Genomic DNA, 18483 nt, shown 5'->3' on the forward strand with positions numbered 1-18483 from the left:
ACTTCATGTAAAAACAAAGGGGTGTGCAAGGGCAAGGCGAAGGACAACTTCTTTTTTAATTTCTTTATTACATAACTAAATAGATTACTGGTTAACATGCAAACTGTTGTTGATTTATTTATAAATATGTTCTCTTTGTTACATTACACCGTCCATATTTTAATTTCAACAAATTAAATTGAGTTTTTCGCAAGACATGTTGTATTCTTATCTTTATTAAATAAAATTATGTGATTCAACATTTAAATAGAAAGTTTATATTTTTTTCCTCACTGATCATACATTGAGCAACACACCCAAGATTTCAAATAGAAAATGTTAGGGCTTATGGATGATGATTATTGACTATTGGCCCACGAGCTCAAACTTCAAAAGGCCATGCAAGCCCATGTGATTAAGACTCCTACGAAAGCCCAAAGCCCACAGATAAAGTCGACCCATATGGGTCTACAACTCGGCCACCCATGGATTGTATCGTTATTGTTTGAATTTTGAACTGTCTTGTTGTGCAGTCAAAGATTCTCTCATAAAAGTGGATCTCTTTTTCTACTTTCTTCTTTTGGTGTAAAAACTGATAGGCTGAAATTTTGAATCATAAGCCATTGGCGTTTGGAAGTGCAAGTGAAAATTCATGGCACCAAAACAAAAAAACAGATTCACCATTTACGATAATAAAACAATCAACTTTCAACCAAATAAAAAAAAAAAAAAAAAAGGAAATTTTCCCTTTAGTTATTGATATTCAAATAGGCTTTGATTATGAATTATGAGCGAAGAAATGTAAAATGTAGAAAACTAACTAAAAGTTTTTTTTTTTTTTGAATAAATATATTAATTATTGGAAAATGAATCTAAAAGCTAAAACATGAAATTAAATTGTTATTATTTGTTGGTAGAAATGGTAAACAATAATTGAACTAACAAATGAGCGGTATGAACATGTCTGTGTATAGCACTTTCAATTAATGGTCTTAATATAGAATGAAATAGATCAATAAACAGAAACATAATATAATATATATTCATACACATTATTATCTTTTATAAATTAAAGTTCAACTCAACCAAATTATTCAATTTTATATTATATTCAACGAAACTAATAAGAAGATCTTATCTTATTTATGCCATTGGGCCGATCCATGTCAATTTCATGATAGATATAATACATTATTCTATATCGTTTCAACTATTGAATAACTCCCTCAAACGTTTATATTGGCTACCTCCAAAATTCTTATGCTTCTGTAATAATGAAATAATTGTATTGTATAACAATAAATGTTTGTGTGTTGTGTGTGCATGTATATATAACATGAGGTGGGCCTAAGATGATTAATTAAAAAAATATTCCCCAATGGTATAGTAGCTGTCAAGGAAAAGGATATGTGTATATATGGTGATTATTGGGGGTATTGACTTTGGGTGATGATCAAAAGGAATCAAAACCCAAATAAGGCTTTTAGTGAATATATATTATTTCAACACAAAACCCTTTAATTTGGTTTCTGTCCCTTTCTATGTTGGGATCTCACACTTTTGTTATCTTTACATGTCAACTTCATTATTTGCCATTCCTTTAATTTAATTATATTATTTTCAAATAATTTATAGGAAATATTATTTTATATATTTCATGTCAATCCTCTCCTCATCTCCTTTTCACTTTCATTATAATAATTAATAAAAATCATCATCTCTTCCTCTTACATGTTGTCACATAATTTATTTCAACCTACCTCAAATGAAACATTTATTGTTATTTTTATTTATTTATTTTCTTTCAGTTCATTTATATATTTATTTTGTGAGTTGACTACAGCTCGATTGATTTTGATCTTCAAATCGTTTATAATCTTTTTTTCTATTATATTTATGAAAATGTTTAACGTTTCGTTATCTTATTTAAAACCTTTTGTTTGAAATAGAAAATATAAAATTTATGTGAAAGAATATTGCAACAAGCGTGCAAGTAGCTATTTTTAATGGAGTAAGATGTTTGGTCAAAGTCAATGCTTTGTTATGTCTAATTTAGATTTAATAACAAGAAAAACAATCAACTGCAAAGCTCAAAATTGACATATTTATCTGAGATTTACTAAACCATGTAGAAAAGTCAACTAAAATGAATGATCATAATCCATGTTGCTATATTATTGATACAAAAATTAATTTTTACCATCAACTTATCATAAATCTTATTGAACCCTCAAACTTAAATAAGTGTTTTAATTTTTGGTATTTTTTATTCACCTCTAATTTCAAGAGAAAAACAATACAATTTTCTTTTTATATATAAAAAGTTGAACACAAAATAAGTTTGACCAAGCACACAATAGCTATTGAAAAACTTTACCAAAGTGCATAAAGTTCAACAATAAAAAAAGAACTCTAATACCATTTTTCTCTACAATGTTGTCACTTTTATAATCTAGTGTGGAAGAGAGACAATATTTAACAATATTCAGCAATAATTTATTAGAAAGTTTTATATGTTTTTAAATTATACTACATAAGTTTATATGGATCAACATTGGTCTTTTGAAGAGGTAAAACCAAACCAATTCAATCCATGTGCATTTTTTTCTCCCAGAAAAGGGAGAGTTTGAGTTCATCATTTTGAAGTTGTGTAATGAACTCTTTCAACGGTGCCATGAATGATGGCTTAAGCTTTTTACCATAGTTTCCATGGCAAACAAGACCCAATGGATGTGGCCCCATTGAGATAATTATCCAAAAGAAAGAGGAGCACTTTCTTTTAACCTTCAAGTCTTTTTATGTATTGATTGTTATTGATATGGTTATTTGCATCACAATATCATATTTTAATATCAAGTATAAAAAGAATTAGGTGTCATTATTTTCTTCCGTATATTCCAACTACCAATCAAAGTTTACTTTTGTTTTCTTCAAGACTGTTAATTTTCACCAACTAAAAGAAGTAAATGAGGATATGGCTTAGATTTTCTCATCGGTCATTTTGACCCTAGATTGTTATGTCCCTTTGGCTGTTGTAGCAGAAGGGAAGAGAGAACAGAGAGAGAAAGGAACCACTGTATAGAGGTTTGTTCAAAGTCCGTAACAAGTCTTTGCATTGCTCAGATTGACATAAACTACCATTGAGAGTGGAAAAATAGCAGCAAACTCAGAAAAAGCAAAAGAAATTGAAAATGGGAAATGTTTCTGAGCATTGGCTAAATACTGCAGGCATAATTCTAAGCTAAACTTCTTTTACACAGATTCAAGAATTTGAGCTTCTCTGGAGCTATATACTAGCAAGATCACGGTGCCGTGGCTACTCGAGATCAAACAATTTCTCCAAAGCTCAGACCAGAAAATTAACTCAAAAAGAGAACAATCTAAGTAAAAATAAGTATGAATCAACAAATTCATGTGCTTGTGCTGGAGGGCTGTAAGTGAAGATCAAAGCATCCGAGAAGGTGTGGGAAGTCAATGCACTTTCCATTGTTTACGGGATGCCCTTAGTTTGTTGTTCTGAATTATCCCTTTCAAATACTCTCTCCTCTCGTCCAAATGGCATGCTCTTGAAACTGTACCTACTTTGTCAATAGCTGCTGCTTCAGGTATTATACTTCCGAACCTTCTTCAACTGTAGGAAGAGCACCCTCTTTGATAAAGGTTGGATTAAGAAACTTTGCTACAAAAGCCCATAATCTGTAGACATCTTCGAAATTGGTCAAAAATCCCAGAGAAGCAGTCACAACTTCAACCCGCATGAACCCGCTCTTTCCACTGAGCTTCCCATTTTCCATGGGTCTGCAAAGGGTGGTGTCTTCTAGGTTCAAACCTTTATGATGTCTTGGATTTTCAACGATACGTATGTGACTAAGGAAACCAATTCCAAGAGATATACCCTCTCTTTCAGCCAGCCTCTGTACAATTTCTGGGTTGATTAGCCCTCTAACTTTGTCTCTCACGTTGAATGCTACGGCAGCACCCCTTTCATACTTTATTTTAGGACCATAAATTTGAACAAGATTCGCTCTGCTGCTTCCATCAGAATCGGGTAACCTAAGTTGTAGTAGGGACGTCACGAGCCAATTGATCAGAAATCTTAATCTGAGAGTAGTCTTGTTGAGACCCAACAAGTCGATATGATCAATATGGCGGCATATAATCTCAGGTTCTCTCCTGTCCCAATCTTGTCCATCACCATATTCACCGTCACTGGTACCTTCATCATCATCGAAGCTAGTAACAGAAGTTTCACCTGGCTCCAAATTACAGCTCTGGTGTTCTTTACCATTGTCTTCAATGCCAAAAGAGACTCTTCTTCCCTTGTTCTGCACTTCAGATTCATCTACTCCAAAAAACCTCCCACCAGCAAATCTATTCCCTCGGCGACCCAGCAACCTAAATTCTCCTTCAGTTTCACGTCTTATTGCACTCTCCTTAATCTCCGAGCAGATCTCAGAGGTTGAACCATTCTCTAAGTTATGGTGCTGGGATCCAGAAGTTGAATTGCCAAGATGAGATTTCTTGACATCACAACTTGACAGACCATTCGAAAGTCTCTTGCTTGTTTTGTCTACCTCCAACATGTCTGTATGCTCTAGACTCTTTTTACCACTCAGTGAGGCAGGGCTCATTACTGAATCTTTACCTCCACCAACCTCTTTGTAACGATCAAGCTCTTGAGAAACAGACATGACAGCTGCATCAAATGATAACATATTTCTTTCATCCCCTGGCCTTGAGTTTACTTCTTTTTCGTCATAAAGTGGGCTGCTGTATATTTTCGAAGTTGGTTTGGGTGATTGTCGGTTATTTTTTCGATATGCAAACCAATATGGGGGCAATGGGGAGGCAATTTCATGTTTGCTGAAGCCAGCATTATCAGACCCAAGTGGACTGTGGCCTAAATCAATCCACAACGAATTATCAGATGACTCATCTTCACTGAATACTGGGCTTTTCATCACCTCTCCAACAGAGATACTCTCTGATTCCTCAAATATAGTGCTCGTAGCATCTCTCTCAGAACTATCCATCTCAGTTTCAAATACCTCTCTAACCTGAGAAGATGTGAACGCACCCGAGAAAGCAGGCAGCTGAGATTTTTGCCGTGTTTCAGAGGCTTTATCAACATTCTCAGAGACTCCATCTTCTTCGATCCCAGCAAATCCATCAAGACCGTCAACTGAATCACTCAGGTACAAAGGATATTCAGGAGTTATCTTCACCATTCCTGATCCTGTACTCCCAGAATGATTTTGTAAACTCGCCATAACTGATTTCTTGATTAGTAGACATCCAAAACCAGTTGGATCAAATCCAAAAACTCTATAGAATGATGTTACAATGAAATCTGGCCGGAAAAGGGACAGTCCAAGCGAATCCATGTCTTTAGGACCTAAAGATCCAGCATCAAGCAGCACATGCCAATTGTTCTGTTGCGCTAGAGCCATCCATTGATAAGAATACTTCGCCCCTGTCACCCTAGATTGAACTGGAAACACAAAAAGACCAGTAGCACAGTCCTTCTTCTTTCTCCTCTTATTCGAAATCTGTTTTCTCAAATCAGTGGAGCAGAGTTTCAGGGATGGCCATTTGAACCAGGCGCTATACACTTTTGCACCTTTCTCTCTGGCACACTGACCCATCCAACTAACAGATTGGCTCTCATAATCAAACATGGTCAACAATTTTTTGTTGGTATGAAAAGGATATGAATCAGCAAGCAATTTAAAAGCCGACCCTCTACTCACAGTAAACACAAGCCCATACTCATGCTCAGGAATGTTCAAATAATCCATGATCTTAAGCTTTATATCATGTTCAACAGTCCCCTTTTCAGCACCTCCGTAAAGAGCATGGTTGCTCAGATTTGCAGTAATCTCAGACAAGCTAAATGTGGAGGACTCCCAATAGTGAAGTGTTTGAACATAAGAAAAAAGTCCGAAGCCACAGTAATCGAGGCATACCTTCGAAGAGAGATGCGAGTATTCGTTAGACCTCAGCTGATCGATCTTCTCGGAGGACTGATAATTAGGGTACATAGTGAGGAACTTGGAGAAAGCTTCATGGAGGTCAGGAATGGCGTCATCGGACTCGAAAGTGCGCTCAGCGGCGAGCGCGGTGGCGCGTAGGAATTCCCGCTGCGCATGGAGTCTAGCGAGCGAACGCGACCGGCCCAAGCCACCGCCGTCATCCTGGTCGCCGAGCGATTCGGATTCATCAATATCTTGCGATTTGAAGAGAGACCCATTTTCAGATGCTTCCTCAAGAGCTTCCCTGAGCTTGTTCTCTTGCAATTTTCGAAGAATTGATGAGTTTTTCTTGGAATCATGTCCAGTAGTAGACCCATCTCTTCTTCGGCCCTTCTTGTCCATTAATAGAGCAGCAGCACAATGAGACAGATTTTTCCATAGTGAAAGATGCATTTAAGCTCGTTTTCAAAAGGAAACTCAAAGAGATCAGCAAGCAAAAGTTTGCGACAAGAATAACAACAAAGGGGGATTTCTAGCCCATCAAATTCAAAGAAAAGAATTGGAAAAAGAATTATTCAGTTTCGTAACCCTAGAACCCCAAAAGGCAATCAGAAGGGATCTTGAAACAGATCAGAGAAACCCCACTTCAAAAATTCCAGAAATGGAAAGGATTCAAGAACAATTCAACTACAGATGCAAAACCCCAACACGGAGAAATTCAACTAAAACCATCAAACACAAATAGTTCCCATCGAATATTAGAAAATGAACTCGAAATTGACATTCTCTACGGAAAAGTCAAGACAGAGACCAAAATTACCAAGACGAGTCCCACCAAGAAAAACTCAAAAGAGTCAAAACCTAAAACCGAGAATCCAGATCCTTCAATTTATGCAGGAAAAAAAAATACTCCAACAAGAATCAGAACTGAAAATTCACAAGATAACCACCAAGAAATCAGCAATAGTTTTCAAAGAACTCAACAAATTGTTGGGCCAATCTTCAAAATTCTGTTGGAAATTGAAACAGAAAAAGAGAAGGAATTCTTCAGCAGAGCAAAAGCAAGTGAAATGAAGCCAAATAATACCAATCTGTATAATCCTCTTTCCTTTACTCTCTCTTTCTCTCTCTGACCTTATTCTTAAATCTTCTACGCTACCCACCTCTCTCTCTCTCTCCCCCCCTCAACAAATAGTAAGAAAGGACAAATTGACTTTGATAAACCAAATAGCTTTACATGATATAATATTTCATGCAAATTTATAATATTTTTAAGGAGTGACAGAGATAATTGCTTGGTTTTATCTTCGTTTTTATTAGGACTTTTGTTATTTTATACAATTATTCCTTTGGCTGTGTTGTTGTGGTAGAGACCCACAAACACACACAAAAACACTTTCTTCAATATACATAAATTCTGGCTCTTTGCCTTTGAGCTGCAAAAAAAAGAAGAAGAAAGAAAAAGTCATAATTTTTAAGCTGTTTCCCAAGTCCAACTAGGCAGCCACTAACTTCTTGATTAGATATCTCCATTTTAACTTCTTCCATCGTAACTTCCATTTTTTTATTATTCCCATCTTCCTCTCTACTTCAAGCTTTTAAATGCCTTATGATTTCATATGATAATTGCTTTTCTCTTTTCTTCTTTTCCTTCCCCCCCCCCCCCCTTAAGTGGAACAAGATTCCATTTCCCTTATATTGCTTAATCATGGTTTAGAAATCAATCATTTTGGTTTCCAATTTTTTAATCTGCTAATGAAAATTCAGATGTACGTCAAAAGGTGATATTAATATTAAATTTGTTTTAATTTATAAATATAAATTTTTTGATCAATTGATAATTTTTTATAATTTAAGATGGTCCATAAAAATTATGTTAAAATGCTATCTAATTGTTTTATTTATAACAAAAAAAAAACAAATATAACATATAATAAATTGACAAACAGACACCTAAAACAACTGTTTATAAATCAACTCTCCCAGTTCCATTAAATTAGAAAAATAGTTTAGAGATAATGCAGTTATGTGAATGAGGTTGGAAGAGTTATTAAACTAAATAAAACGAAAGAGAAAAAAACATTTTTATTACAAAATGTGGATGAGATGGTGTATCTATATGAGATAGCATGGCACGTCTTTTAGGAGAGGTTTTAAATAAAACTATTCAATATATTTTTAAATCTAATAAAATCTTAATCACTCATATTTATAAATATTTTTTTTTTTACTATTTTAGCTTTTTTAATTTTTAAAAAAATTAAAATTAAAATTAAGAAAAGTAGTGTAGACAAATGTAATGAATTTTGTTGTTTGACTTTTTTAAATAAATAGTCTCCTCTTTTTTTCTTCTATCTTTTAGAAAACCCAAAAAAAATAATTAGTAGATTTTTTTCTCACGAAGAAAATGGTCTCTTTTGAATTTTTTTTTTTTATTATTATTTCTAGCATAATAATAATAATATTATTATTATTATTTAACTATTTTTAATCCAAATTAATTTTGAAAGTAGATTTGAGATTACTGAGAATCTAGAACTACACGATAACTTATTAATATTTTGATTATCGTAATTGGGAAAAAGCTAGTCATGTGGCTTTTATAGTTTCTAATTATAATTTAGTTCTTATAGTTTGATCTTTACAAACGGACTGAATCATACATATTATCTAAAAGTACTGTGAATTGATTTTCTTCATATTTACTTTCCTCTAGTAATGTCAGCTGGGTAGACTTTTGCCCTTTTGATCTTTGTCTTAATTTTTCTTTTTAAAAAAATCCATAGTACTAAATTGTTAGCTTTCTCTAATGTGTTTCCTTTTTAGCGTTAAAATATTTTAAATTAGACTAATTTTAAGATGGAGGAAGTTGATTTGATAAAATAAAAAGGTGTATTAGAGTAGTAAGGTGTATTTTATAAAACACATCTAGAATAACATGTACCAATTCATAGATGTACTGCCACACTATTTTAGTAATGGAATCGCTTCTTTTGAATTGTTAGAATTTTGGTTGACCTCCATGCACGAAAAGATCTATTGCAACATACAAAAATAAATAAATAAATAGGAAAGAAAAAAAAAAGAAAAAAAGAAAAAAAAGAATCATAAGTTGAAAAAGTAAATCCAGCGGTCAAAGGTATGGTTTGAAAGTAATGAATCTGAAAAGGTGTCGGCTTTGAAACCTTCTCTGGCTGCCTCTCCTCCCCGTCACCAAAAATAGGTGGTGTGACCTATTGAACAGTTTTCAACTTCAAAAGTAACCCTAACAAAAAATTAATACTCACGTATAAGTTGTATTTAAATATAGTAAAATCAATCAAAATAATTATAAAATATAGTATAAATTTATATTTTATTAGTAATAGATATTTATTAGTATATATTAATGTTATTTTGATAAAGTTTGAAATTTTATTATATTTAAAAATAAAAATTTGTATTTTTTCAAGAAAGTAAATATAATATGACCAAAATATACTTTTAAAATTTGAAACGTGAAAGACAATGGCATTCCAAATGAAAATGGTTGTAAATAGAAAATTAAACTAATCATACACGATCAATAAAAAAATTAATTTGTTTTATAATTAAAAGTCGAGTAGGCTCACATTTTCTCTCCTCTTAGTCTATCCTGTACTTTTTTCTAGATTAAAATACTAGCACGTTCGGGCTCAATTTTAGTACAAAATGTAGCAAGTTTATAGAAATTAATATTTATATTTTTTGTGGTTAATGATGTTGTGAGAGTTTGAACATAGAACCCACGAAACTACTTGATTTGGTATATTTTAAAATACTGGTTGATTCCAAAAATTTCTAATAGTTGACGATAGAACATTAAAATTGCTTCAAATATTTCACGTTAGTATTGAAAATTTGTTTGTCCCTCTTCGCATGTTCAAGAATTTTGGTAAGAAATGATTGAGGTATTGATAGACCGAGTTTCCAAGTAATGTGTGCTGGTTCACAGGCATTGTGGAACGATATGAATAATTTAATCTATGCAAGTTCATCATATTAAGAGAAAATGCGAGTGAATCGTTGATACATTCGAAATTTTGTATTAGTAAGTTTAAAGTTGAGATCAAGTTTAGTTATTCCCATGACGGTCATATAAAGTGATACTTCAATGTGGATTGCAGCTGAGATTGCATCACAGGCTCTTACTTAACGACACCAAACGACTTTGGAGTTATTGTTAAAAATCTCAATGATTATGTGATTGTTAGTTTGCAAGGCTCTGGTTAAATACCTATGTCGACCATTTCTTCAAGGACCTCTTTTTTTTTTTTTTTTTTTTTTTTTTTTTTTTTTTTAAATTTTAAAGTTAGATAAGCTATAATCATGCTAAATCCATCTTTGAATTGGTTTTGATTGTTAGGGATATGACGACGTCTTATTCTGATTCTCCTAGATGTTGCAGTTGTATTATTCATATCCTTTATACTCTTAGTGGTTTATGTGGGGAGAAGGTGTTATAACGTGGTTTCACGGATCTATCGTTGATGTTCTCACACAATCTCAATATTATGTTAGTAAAAACAAAAAAGAAACATTATCGTATAATTTTTTTTTCACATATGTATACTAGAGTTATATTTTAAAATTTACTGAAGACAAAGTCATCCTTCATAATTCACGAGTTTGCCACTTCTAATATTGAGAGAATAAATCAAACGACAAATGAAAGAGAATACCATCTTAAAATTACTATAATCATATTCGACTATAGAATATATGAAACCACAACTAAAATTCATCAATTTGGCGATACTCATCTCATTGGGAGCTCTACAACTCAACGATTTTCTTAATTTCTCAAAATAAACAACTGAATTTATTGTTGAAAAGCCCTAATATTTAAAAGAATACTTTTTACCATGTACCCGAAAACGTAAAGTTACGGGTTAGGGTTGGGTAATTAGGAGTTTTCACCCCGATGGTCCAGCTTTAGCAACTTCCGCGCAAATTAGTGCACACCCTCCGACCCAACGCGCGCACATTGTTCGCAGACACACAAAACTATCGCGTTCTCTTGCTTCTCTCTCGAGCCGCTCACTCACCACACCACAGCTCCTGTTCACACTGTTCATCTTTCTTCAACTTTCCTTCAACGCTACTTCTAATTGCAGACTCCAGCCCTTTCTTCACTTCCTCAAGTAATTGAATCCATACGGTGGCTGCCCTACTTAATCAGCATATCTGACTGGTGGCGGCACTAAGGTTTCTGAGTAACCATGGCCGATTTCCAGACCTCGACTCAACGAGCCAAATGGATCTTGTCTCCTCAGGAGCTGGTACATTTCTCTTCCGTTCTTGTTTTGTTTTATCTTGTGGCGGTTTGTGAAAATAACTGCTGATACTAGATTCTCGTTGGCTTCTGATCAAAAGAACTCCCAGTAATGTCAGAATCGATTGTTTGAGAGATTGCTTTTTCTTAATTTTTACGATATGTAGTTTCGTTGGAGAATCTTTATTTATTTAGTTTGCTTTACAAAGCAACTGGAGTTTCTTACTTCTATGGTACTCGTACCATGTTTATAGCCTCATTTTTAATTGCTTTAGTTGGACGCGTTAATTTTATTGTTATCTGTTCTAAACGACTTAAGGAGTACGTAACAAAGTAGAAATGCGGAATAGAGAATTAATTTTAAATTTGGTGCAGCATGTGGTCTTCCAGATGGCAACTTTATTTGATAATTTAGCTGGATGGTTGTTGCCTTTTGAGGAGTTTTTCTAGTTTTTAGGACTCGATGGCAGTTAATGGTGCGTCTAACTGTCAATTTACTGTTACGATAGAAAGTAAGATCATTTCAATTCCTATGTCGTACAGGGTTGCAGGTACAAAGCTGCTAACCAGAGAGCAATTGAAGCTCTGGAGAAGGTATGAATAGAATGACATGATACTCAACCAATCTTATCTACTGTACTAAAAAAAAAATCTTAAAAATCAGTTTTCTCATGCTTCTTTCTTCCCAGAACTTCAAATTACTAACGGCAATTCCCTTCTTCAATTCATGTGTTTGTCCCGATAAAAGCATTTGGTGTCTGCTTTTATAGCTTTAATTTTATTCTCCATGTCAACTAAATCTCCTATTAGTGTAGTTTGGTGCATCACTTATGGAAGTCGATGCTGACGGATCATTGTCGTATCCAGACCCCCAGATAAATTTGAAAGATCATGGTAACTGCTCTTCTGCTGCTCTTTTGCAAGAATTTAAAACTCTTAACTTTACTGTTAAATCTTTATGTCTAAATACCAACTCTTGGTATGATAGTTCTTTTTAATGTCAGCTGACAAACATTCTCGCCCCAAATCATTAAGTATTGAAGAAGAGCAATTTATGCGAGTATTTTATGAAAACAAACTTCAAGAAGTATGCAACAATTTTCATTTTCCTCATAAAATCCAGGTATTCAGACAAGATAAGCTGATTGTATGACCTGTATTTCTTTCCTATAAAGCTTCCTTTGCATTTTAAACATTGAAAATTTTGTTTATATGAGTACTTCTTTTTATGTTTCCCTTATTTTTATTGACTACTTGCAGGCAACAGCTCTAATATATTTTAAAAGATTCTACCTGCAATGGTCTGTGATGCAACATAATCCAAAAAATGTGATGTAAGAGTTTAGATGTACATCTGGTCCATTGCTTGAATCTTCCCTTTATCTATTGTGTTACAACAATATTTGACTTTGCTGAAAATCATTGAGTGGAATGAATGCAGTTGAAATGCCTAGCATTAGATTTATATATATGTGTGTGTAATAATGATAATAATAATAATAATAATAATAATAATAATTATTATTATTATTTACAAAATATAGCAAAATATCACAGTCTATTTACGATGAACCACGATAGACCATAATAGTCTATCTTGGTCTATCGTGGTTGATCGTAGATAGACTGTGATATTTTGCTATATTTTGTAAATATTTTTAATCATTTTGCTATATTTGAAAATATCTCTTATATTATTGTTATTATTTTATTTTATTATTATTGTAATTTGTATACTTTACTCAATTGGTGTAAATTCACTCCCTTATTTTGTGATTAACCTTACATCTCTAGTTTTCATAATAGGATAGCATTATGTAACACAACTCGACAACTTTTTCCCTTTTGTAATCTCACGTCATCAATAAAATTATGATTCATGTTTCTCAAAAAAAAAAAAAAAAAAAAAAAAACACTGCCTGGTATTAGACAAATTGCTTAGACGTGGGATTTACATTTGATATTATACGTCATCTTAGAAGTTTTGCTCCCTGCAACTTCTTTCCCTCTTATTGTCACTTATTACTATCATACAAGTCGTTGAGTAGTTTCTGGATTTAGCTAACTGTCTTCTACACAGGTTAACCTGCATTTATGCAGCTTGTAAGATAGAAGAAAATCATGTCTCGGCTGAGGAGCTTGGTAAGGGGATTTCACAGGATCATCAAATTATTCTCAATTACGAGATGATAGTTTATCAGGCATGGATGTGCCACAACTTATTTTTATCTTTTCCACTTCATTATTTCTGCTTTGTTTTTTTCTCCCCTCCCCTCCTCTTCTCTGATATCTGTCTATGTTTTTCTAGAGTCTGGAATTTGATCTTATTGTTTATGCACCTTATCGATCAGTTGAAGGATATGTCAACGATATTGAGGTAAACATAGTCTTCTTCTTTTAATGTAGATTGTCTAAACAATGCTTAAACAAGATACTTCTATTGTTTTTTTGGGCATTTATTACCTTCTTATAAAGTGAGTTACTATTTTTTCTTCTCTTTCACTGATGTTGCGGTCAATGATAAATGGTGCATATTTTCAGGAACTCTTTCATGAGAATGCTGAAATGCTTCAAATGCTGAAGGTAATGGCCTCATTTTCAATGCAATTGATATACTGTAGTATGGGCAATTCCAGTCTTCCAGTTGTTATATTAAACCTGTTCGATCAAAGAAATTAGTACATGTGTTGACAAGAAATAAATGCATCGATCAGATAAATAAAACAAGGGCAGCTAGGAGTCACCCCTAAAACGCCCACATAGTGAGCAATTCCTTAAGATAGCCTCACAACTTTCTTGACTTCAATTGTTGTAAGGTCTTCACATATTCTATGGGATTTTCAGAAGTATATGTAGAAAAAAAATAGAGTGAGTTGAGAAGTGACTTATTTTAGGAAAAAACATTACCCTTTTAATTTTAATAGGCAACATACTTTTATAATCTTTATCTTTTGTTATATATGCGAGTTGTGCTCTTGTATGCTTGGACATAGTTTTTTCATGAATAAATTTTTGAAAGATCAAGAAATAGTCAGATATTTTCATCTGTTTGTGTTTTTCTTTCAGCTTTGTTTGATATTTTTTATTATTTATATTAGAGATTTTGAACAGAATTGTCTCGGTGTAATTAATACTTCATATAAAAATTTGACTTTTTTTTTTTATTTTATTTGTGGCTTCTACAGGCAACAGCATCATTGGATGTTGATAAAATTATGTTAACAGATGCCCCACTTCTCTTCCCCCCTGGGCAGGTGCTTATTTTCTATTATACTTCCAGTACTAAGTCTGCTACTGTAGGACTTGAAGCTTTCAACATTAATTCTTTAATTGGCCTAGTTTTATAAGTGAGTTCAGGATTGAGCTCAAATTTTTAATTTACCTTAGGCTAATCATTTCTTCATTTCAACACATGGCTAGATGGTGTTCTGTTTCGTAGTTCAATAAAGAAGCTCAGTTTTTATAGTTGACATGTCTAGATCATATTGATGTTCAGAAGTTGCAAAACTAAGCTGCGACTTTGTGACTATCTGACAAACCACATCAATCTATCTGTTCAAGTATGTGAGTTTGTATTTTAAATAGTCAATCGAGTAGGAGATTCCATGGAGAGGAAGAGGAATAGTCCCTGGGTTATGCATGGATAACTTGATGACGAACATGCTATAGTAACAGGTAGAAATTAGGTTTGTGCTGCCAATGCATTCTAGGAAAGTGGAGGGTGGAAGGCTGCCCCGTGTGTGTGTGGTGAGGGGGGGGGGGGGGGGGACTATTAACACGATCTTTCAGGGAGGTGGAATTTTGTTCGAGGTTGTCTCCTTTCATTCCTCTTTAGGTTCTTATTCAGTAATTATATTTTATAGGTTGTTAACTTTATCACATACTATTTAATCAGTCTTATTGATCACATGCAGTTGGCATTGGCTGCATTGCGCAGATCAAATGAAGTTCATGGAGTTATTGACTTTAATAGGTGAAAATTTACTTATCTACTTTCGTTGTGTTATTTAAAAATTTCCATGTGACAGTTTACAATGATGGATTTATTCTTTAATCCTCCTAGACAGTTCTTTAGAGATTGAAATTCTGTTGAAGTGCTTGTATTCAGTAGATGATAGTCTTTTTGGTCCTTATAAATACCCTTTCGTTTATTTAGTGGACAATTATTTTGTAACCGTTCTTCAGTGTGTTAACAACAGTTAACAATTTTGGGCTTCTTATAAGTTTGACTCTTTTTCTTGGTTCAAATGTACATCTCTTTAGTTTTTTTTAATCTCTCATGTCTTTCGACCAATTGGAGAAGTCTCTAGTAACTCGGATGGCTTGGGCTTTCTCCTTTCTTTTGTAAATTTCATACATCAAACATTCGGTCAAGTAATTAGGCTCATTTGGCATTTCTTCATGGAGCCAAATGGCCGCAGTAAAGGAGTATCGTAAGTATGGACTTCATCCTTTTTAATAGATTACAGGTAGTAGGTTGAAGGGTTCTAGCAAAAACCTCTACTTCACTATTGTTTTCGGTCTTCTCCATTTTTCTCTGTCAGTTAGATGTTCTATTGGGGACGACTTGAGTGCCTAACTGCCTATTTTTGGGAGTACTCTTAGACGGGAGAAAGAGCTCTGTGTGCTTTGTTTCCACTTCATCTTTATCATGTGTACGACGAGAGGAAGCATTCAGTAGCCTTTGTTTTGCCCTCTTTGGACAATTCTTCCTCTCTTTCTCTGAATTTTTGCTACCCCCTCATTGAGGAAGAGGCAGTTGTAGCTGTCGGTCTCCTTTTATTATTTTTGACCTGGTGACTTGTCGCGAGCAAAGCGAAGGGATTCTAGGCTTTGAGTTCTTAAGTCTTTTGAAGGTTGCTCTTGGAGCTATTTTTTATTATCCTTTTGACTCCTCCCCTAGGGAGCCTTTGTGTTCACTCTTTGGAATAACATTCCTGAGAAATTGAAATTCTTTGGTTGACAAGTTTTGCGTGGAAAGGTTTTTTAGATGAGAAGTTTTGCATGGAAAGGTGAGCGCTATGGATCTTTCCCAAATACCTTTTTCTTTTTAATTATTATTATTTGTATTTGCTAGAAGTAGGAGGAGAACCTGGCCATCTTTAATGGGAGTGCCCTTTTGTTTGCTCCTTCTGGAGTCGGTTTTTCAAGACTTTCAGGGTTGTTATAGCTAGTAAAATACGGTGTTGTATTCTTGTGGAAGTTTTTCTAAATCCTCGTGTTTACGATAAAGGAAGAGTTTTGCGGTAGACTTGTTTCTTTGCCATTTGGGGGCATTTTGCTTGAAAGGAATAATAGGATCTTTTGAGGGGTGAAGGATCGGTGAGGTGCTTTGGAGACTATTTGATTTAACTCGTCTTTGTGAGCATTCCATAATTGAATTTTTTGTAATTATAACTTGGTATCATTCTTTTTGATTGGATTCCTTCTTATGATAAGCCTTTGGGTCTCTCTCTCTTATTGTTTGTCCTATACATTCTTTCATTTCTCTACGTGGAAGGTCAGTTTCTTAAAGGAAAAACTATGCTGCATGCATAGAAAGCCGATTCTGTTTAATTATTTATTAAATAACTTTTAAAAAATAAATAAACTCTTTGGCCTTTTATTTGGAGAGTGGCAACATTCTGTTGTTTCCATTCCGTCTATGCAATGAATCACTTATTCTTCTCAGTTTATGTGCAGCTACCTCGACAGTATCCTCTCTCGCCAGAATTCCACGCATACAATTTCTGAGCTCTATGAGGGTATTAATGCAATTGAATCGTTGGTATGAAATTGCCTTTTCTTTTAACTGATCAAATCAGCAGTCTAGAATTTAGTCTGTAGTAGTAATAGGAAGGCAGAAATTTAGCTCATTACCTCTTATATGTCAGTACCTCATACGAACCTGTGATTTTTGGTTACGTTTCTAATGTGCTAATTGTGTTGTACACTTTTTTAACAGGTTAATCGGTATGCTTTCCCTTCAGAAAAGGATTTAAAGCACATCAACCGAAAATTAAAATCTTGCTGGGGACTAGGCTCAAACGACGAGTATTTTATACAATCTTGTGATACCTTAAACCCTTCAATTTTTGTCTCCCAGCTGCTAATTACAAATTCCATCCAAACGTGCAGGAGTAAGAAAAGGGAGAAGAAATCAAAGCACAAATCAAAGAGAAGTTCGAATGAAATGCAAAATAGGCCTTTGCACAATTAGCTGTATGTCTGCTTCCACCCATTATGTTTTTCTAGGCTTTTACTGGTTTTCGATGGTGAGAATACTGATATGATAATAGCATTCCGGCACCATGTTAACTGTTGTGTTTAAAGTATCGTATTATTTTAGAGAAATAGAAAACATAGTTAATAACCATTTGAATGAAAAAGATAGTGGTAGCAAATATTTTAGAAATTATCCTTATTTTCTTTGAATGAGAAAAATTGTCACTACCTATCTATCTCTTCTAAGATATGCTTTCCTTGGCCATGAACTAAACTATCTTGTAAAAACACATTCTACGCACATTCTTCCCTAAACCCTTAGATTTAACTTTCACAATTACTTCCCTCCCTCTTACCATCTCGTTACTTTCCTTGAGTTTTTTTGTTTAAAAAAAGAATACAAAGGCCTAGAAAGAAAATACAAAAGAAGAGTTGACAACACAAGGAGGCAAACTAAAAAGACAGCCTCCAATCAAGTAAAATAAGACTTAACATGTGTGTGTTCTAAATAGGCTTAGCAAATCATTTTGTTTCGGTTTCTATGCTACAGCATGTTTACAAGTTTAGATCTTGGGTATAAAATTAGGAACATTTCTGCTAATAATTAGTCCGCTGGACGGTAGCATTTGTAATTACTCTTAGCCACCCCTTTGCTTCTGCTGAGTCGCTGACAGTAATTTCTTTCATTCAGGAAGCTCAGCTTTGGCTTTGGGTAATGAGTTTGGTATATGAAGCCAACATCCTTGAGCCGCGTTCAACATGAAAATATGGAAAAGGAAAACATCATATCAAAGCACAGATTAAAAATTTGCCCCCTCTTTGATACTCATCTCTGATTTTATTCTTTTCTTGAGTCAGCTATATTTCTTGGTCAGTAGTGACCAAGAAATTCCTGCCATGTAATGATAACACCGACAATTTTGAATTCCAGACTTATTCTGTCCTAGATTTTATTTCACATTTTGTTCCGTGGATGAAAGAGCTTTTTCATATCTCCTTCCCTTTGGAATGCGGGAGGAAATTTCATCTTCCTAA

At 33.9% G+C, this 18483-nt stretch overlaps 2 protein-coding genes across 6 annotated transcripts; one reads left to right on the top strand and one right to left on the bottom strand.

The window, feature by feature from the left end:
- Positions 1-3164: 3164 nt before the first annotated feature.
- LOC103484742 (uncharacterized) lies at positions 3165-7481 on the bottom strand. Its single transcript, XM_008442002.3, has one exon. The coding sequence runs from the start codon at positions 6402-6404 to the stop codon at positions 3588-3590; it is 2817 nt and encodes a 938-aa protein (XP_008440224.1). The 5' UTR covers positions 6405-7481; the 3' UTR covers positions 3165-3587.
- A 3454-nt stretch (positions 7482-10935) lies between these two features.
- LOC103484743 (cyclin-H1-1) lies at positions 10936-18483 on the top strand. 5 transcript variants are annotated; one of them, XM_008442004.3, is made up of 14 exons: positions 10936-11251; positions 11788-11838; positions 12060-12138; positions 12249-12367; positions 12505-12578; positions 13325-13445; positions 13553-13621; positions 13786-13827; positions 14430-14498; positions 15159-15217; positions 16927-17011; positions 17189-17277; positions 17362-17445; positions 18144-18483. In XM_008442004.3, exons 1-13 carry the CDS (start codon positions 11192-11194, stop codon positions 17441-17443), a joined length of 999 nt encoding a protein of 332 aa, XP_008440226.1. In that variant the 5' UTR covers positions 10936-11191; the 3' UTR covers positions 17444-17445; positions 18144-18483. The 5 variants fall into 5 exon arrangements, with proteins under 5 accessions (XP_008440226.1, XP_008440227.1, XP_008440225.1 ...); XM_008442005.3 differs by having other exon boundaries at positions 10937-11251; positions 12055-12138; positions 18140-18483; XM_008442003.3 differs by having other exon boundaries at positions 10938-11251; positions 18140-18483.

Source organism: Cucumis melo, chromosome 8 (genome assembly GCF_025177605.1).
Source record: "Cucumis melo cultivar AY chromosome 8, USDA_Cmelo_AY_1.0, whole genome shotgun sequence".
Lineage (NCBI taxonomy): Eukaryota > Viridiplantae > Streptophyta > Magnoliopsida > Cucurbitales > Cucurbitaceae > Cucumis > Cucumis melo.

Bases quoted from the DNA above. Each gene is read 5' to 3' on its own strand.
- LOC103484742 (XM_008442002.3), bottom strand. From the start codon at position 6,404: ATGCATCTTTCACTATGGAAAAATCTGTCTCATTGTGCTGCTGCTCTA.
- LOC103484743 (XM_008442004.3), top strand. From the start codon at position 11,192: ATGGCCGATTTCCAGACCTCGACTCAACGAGCCAAATGGATCTTGTCT. The intron at 13,446-13,552 runs GCATGGATGTGC...ATGTTTTTCTAG, and splicing joins ACGAGATGATAGTTTATCAG to AGTCTGGAATTTGATCTTAT. The intron at 17,278-17,361 runs GTATTTTATACA...CCAAACGTGCAG, and splicing joins GGACTAGGCTCAAACGACGA to GAGTAAGAAAAGGGAGAAGA.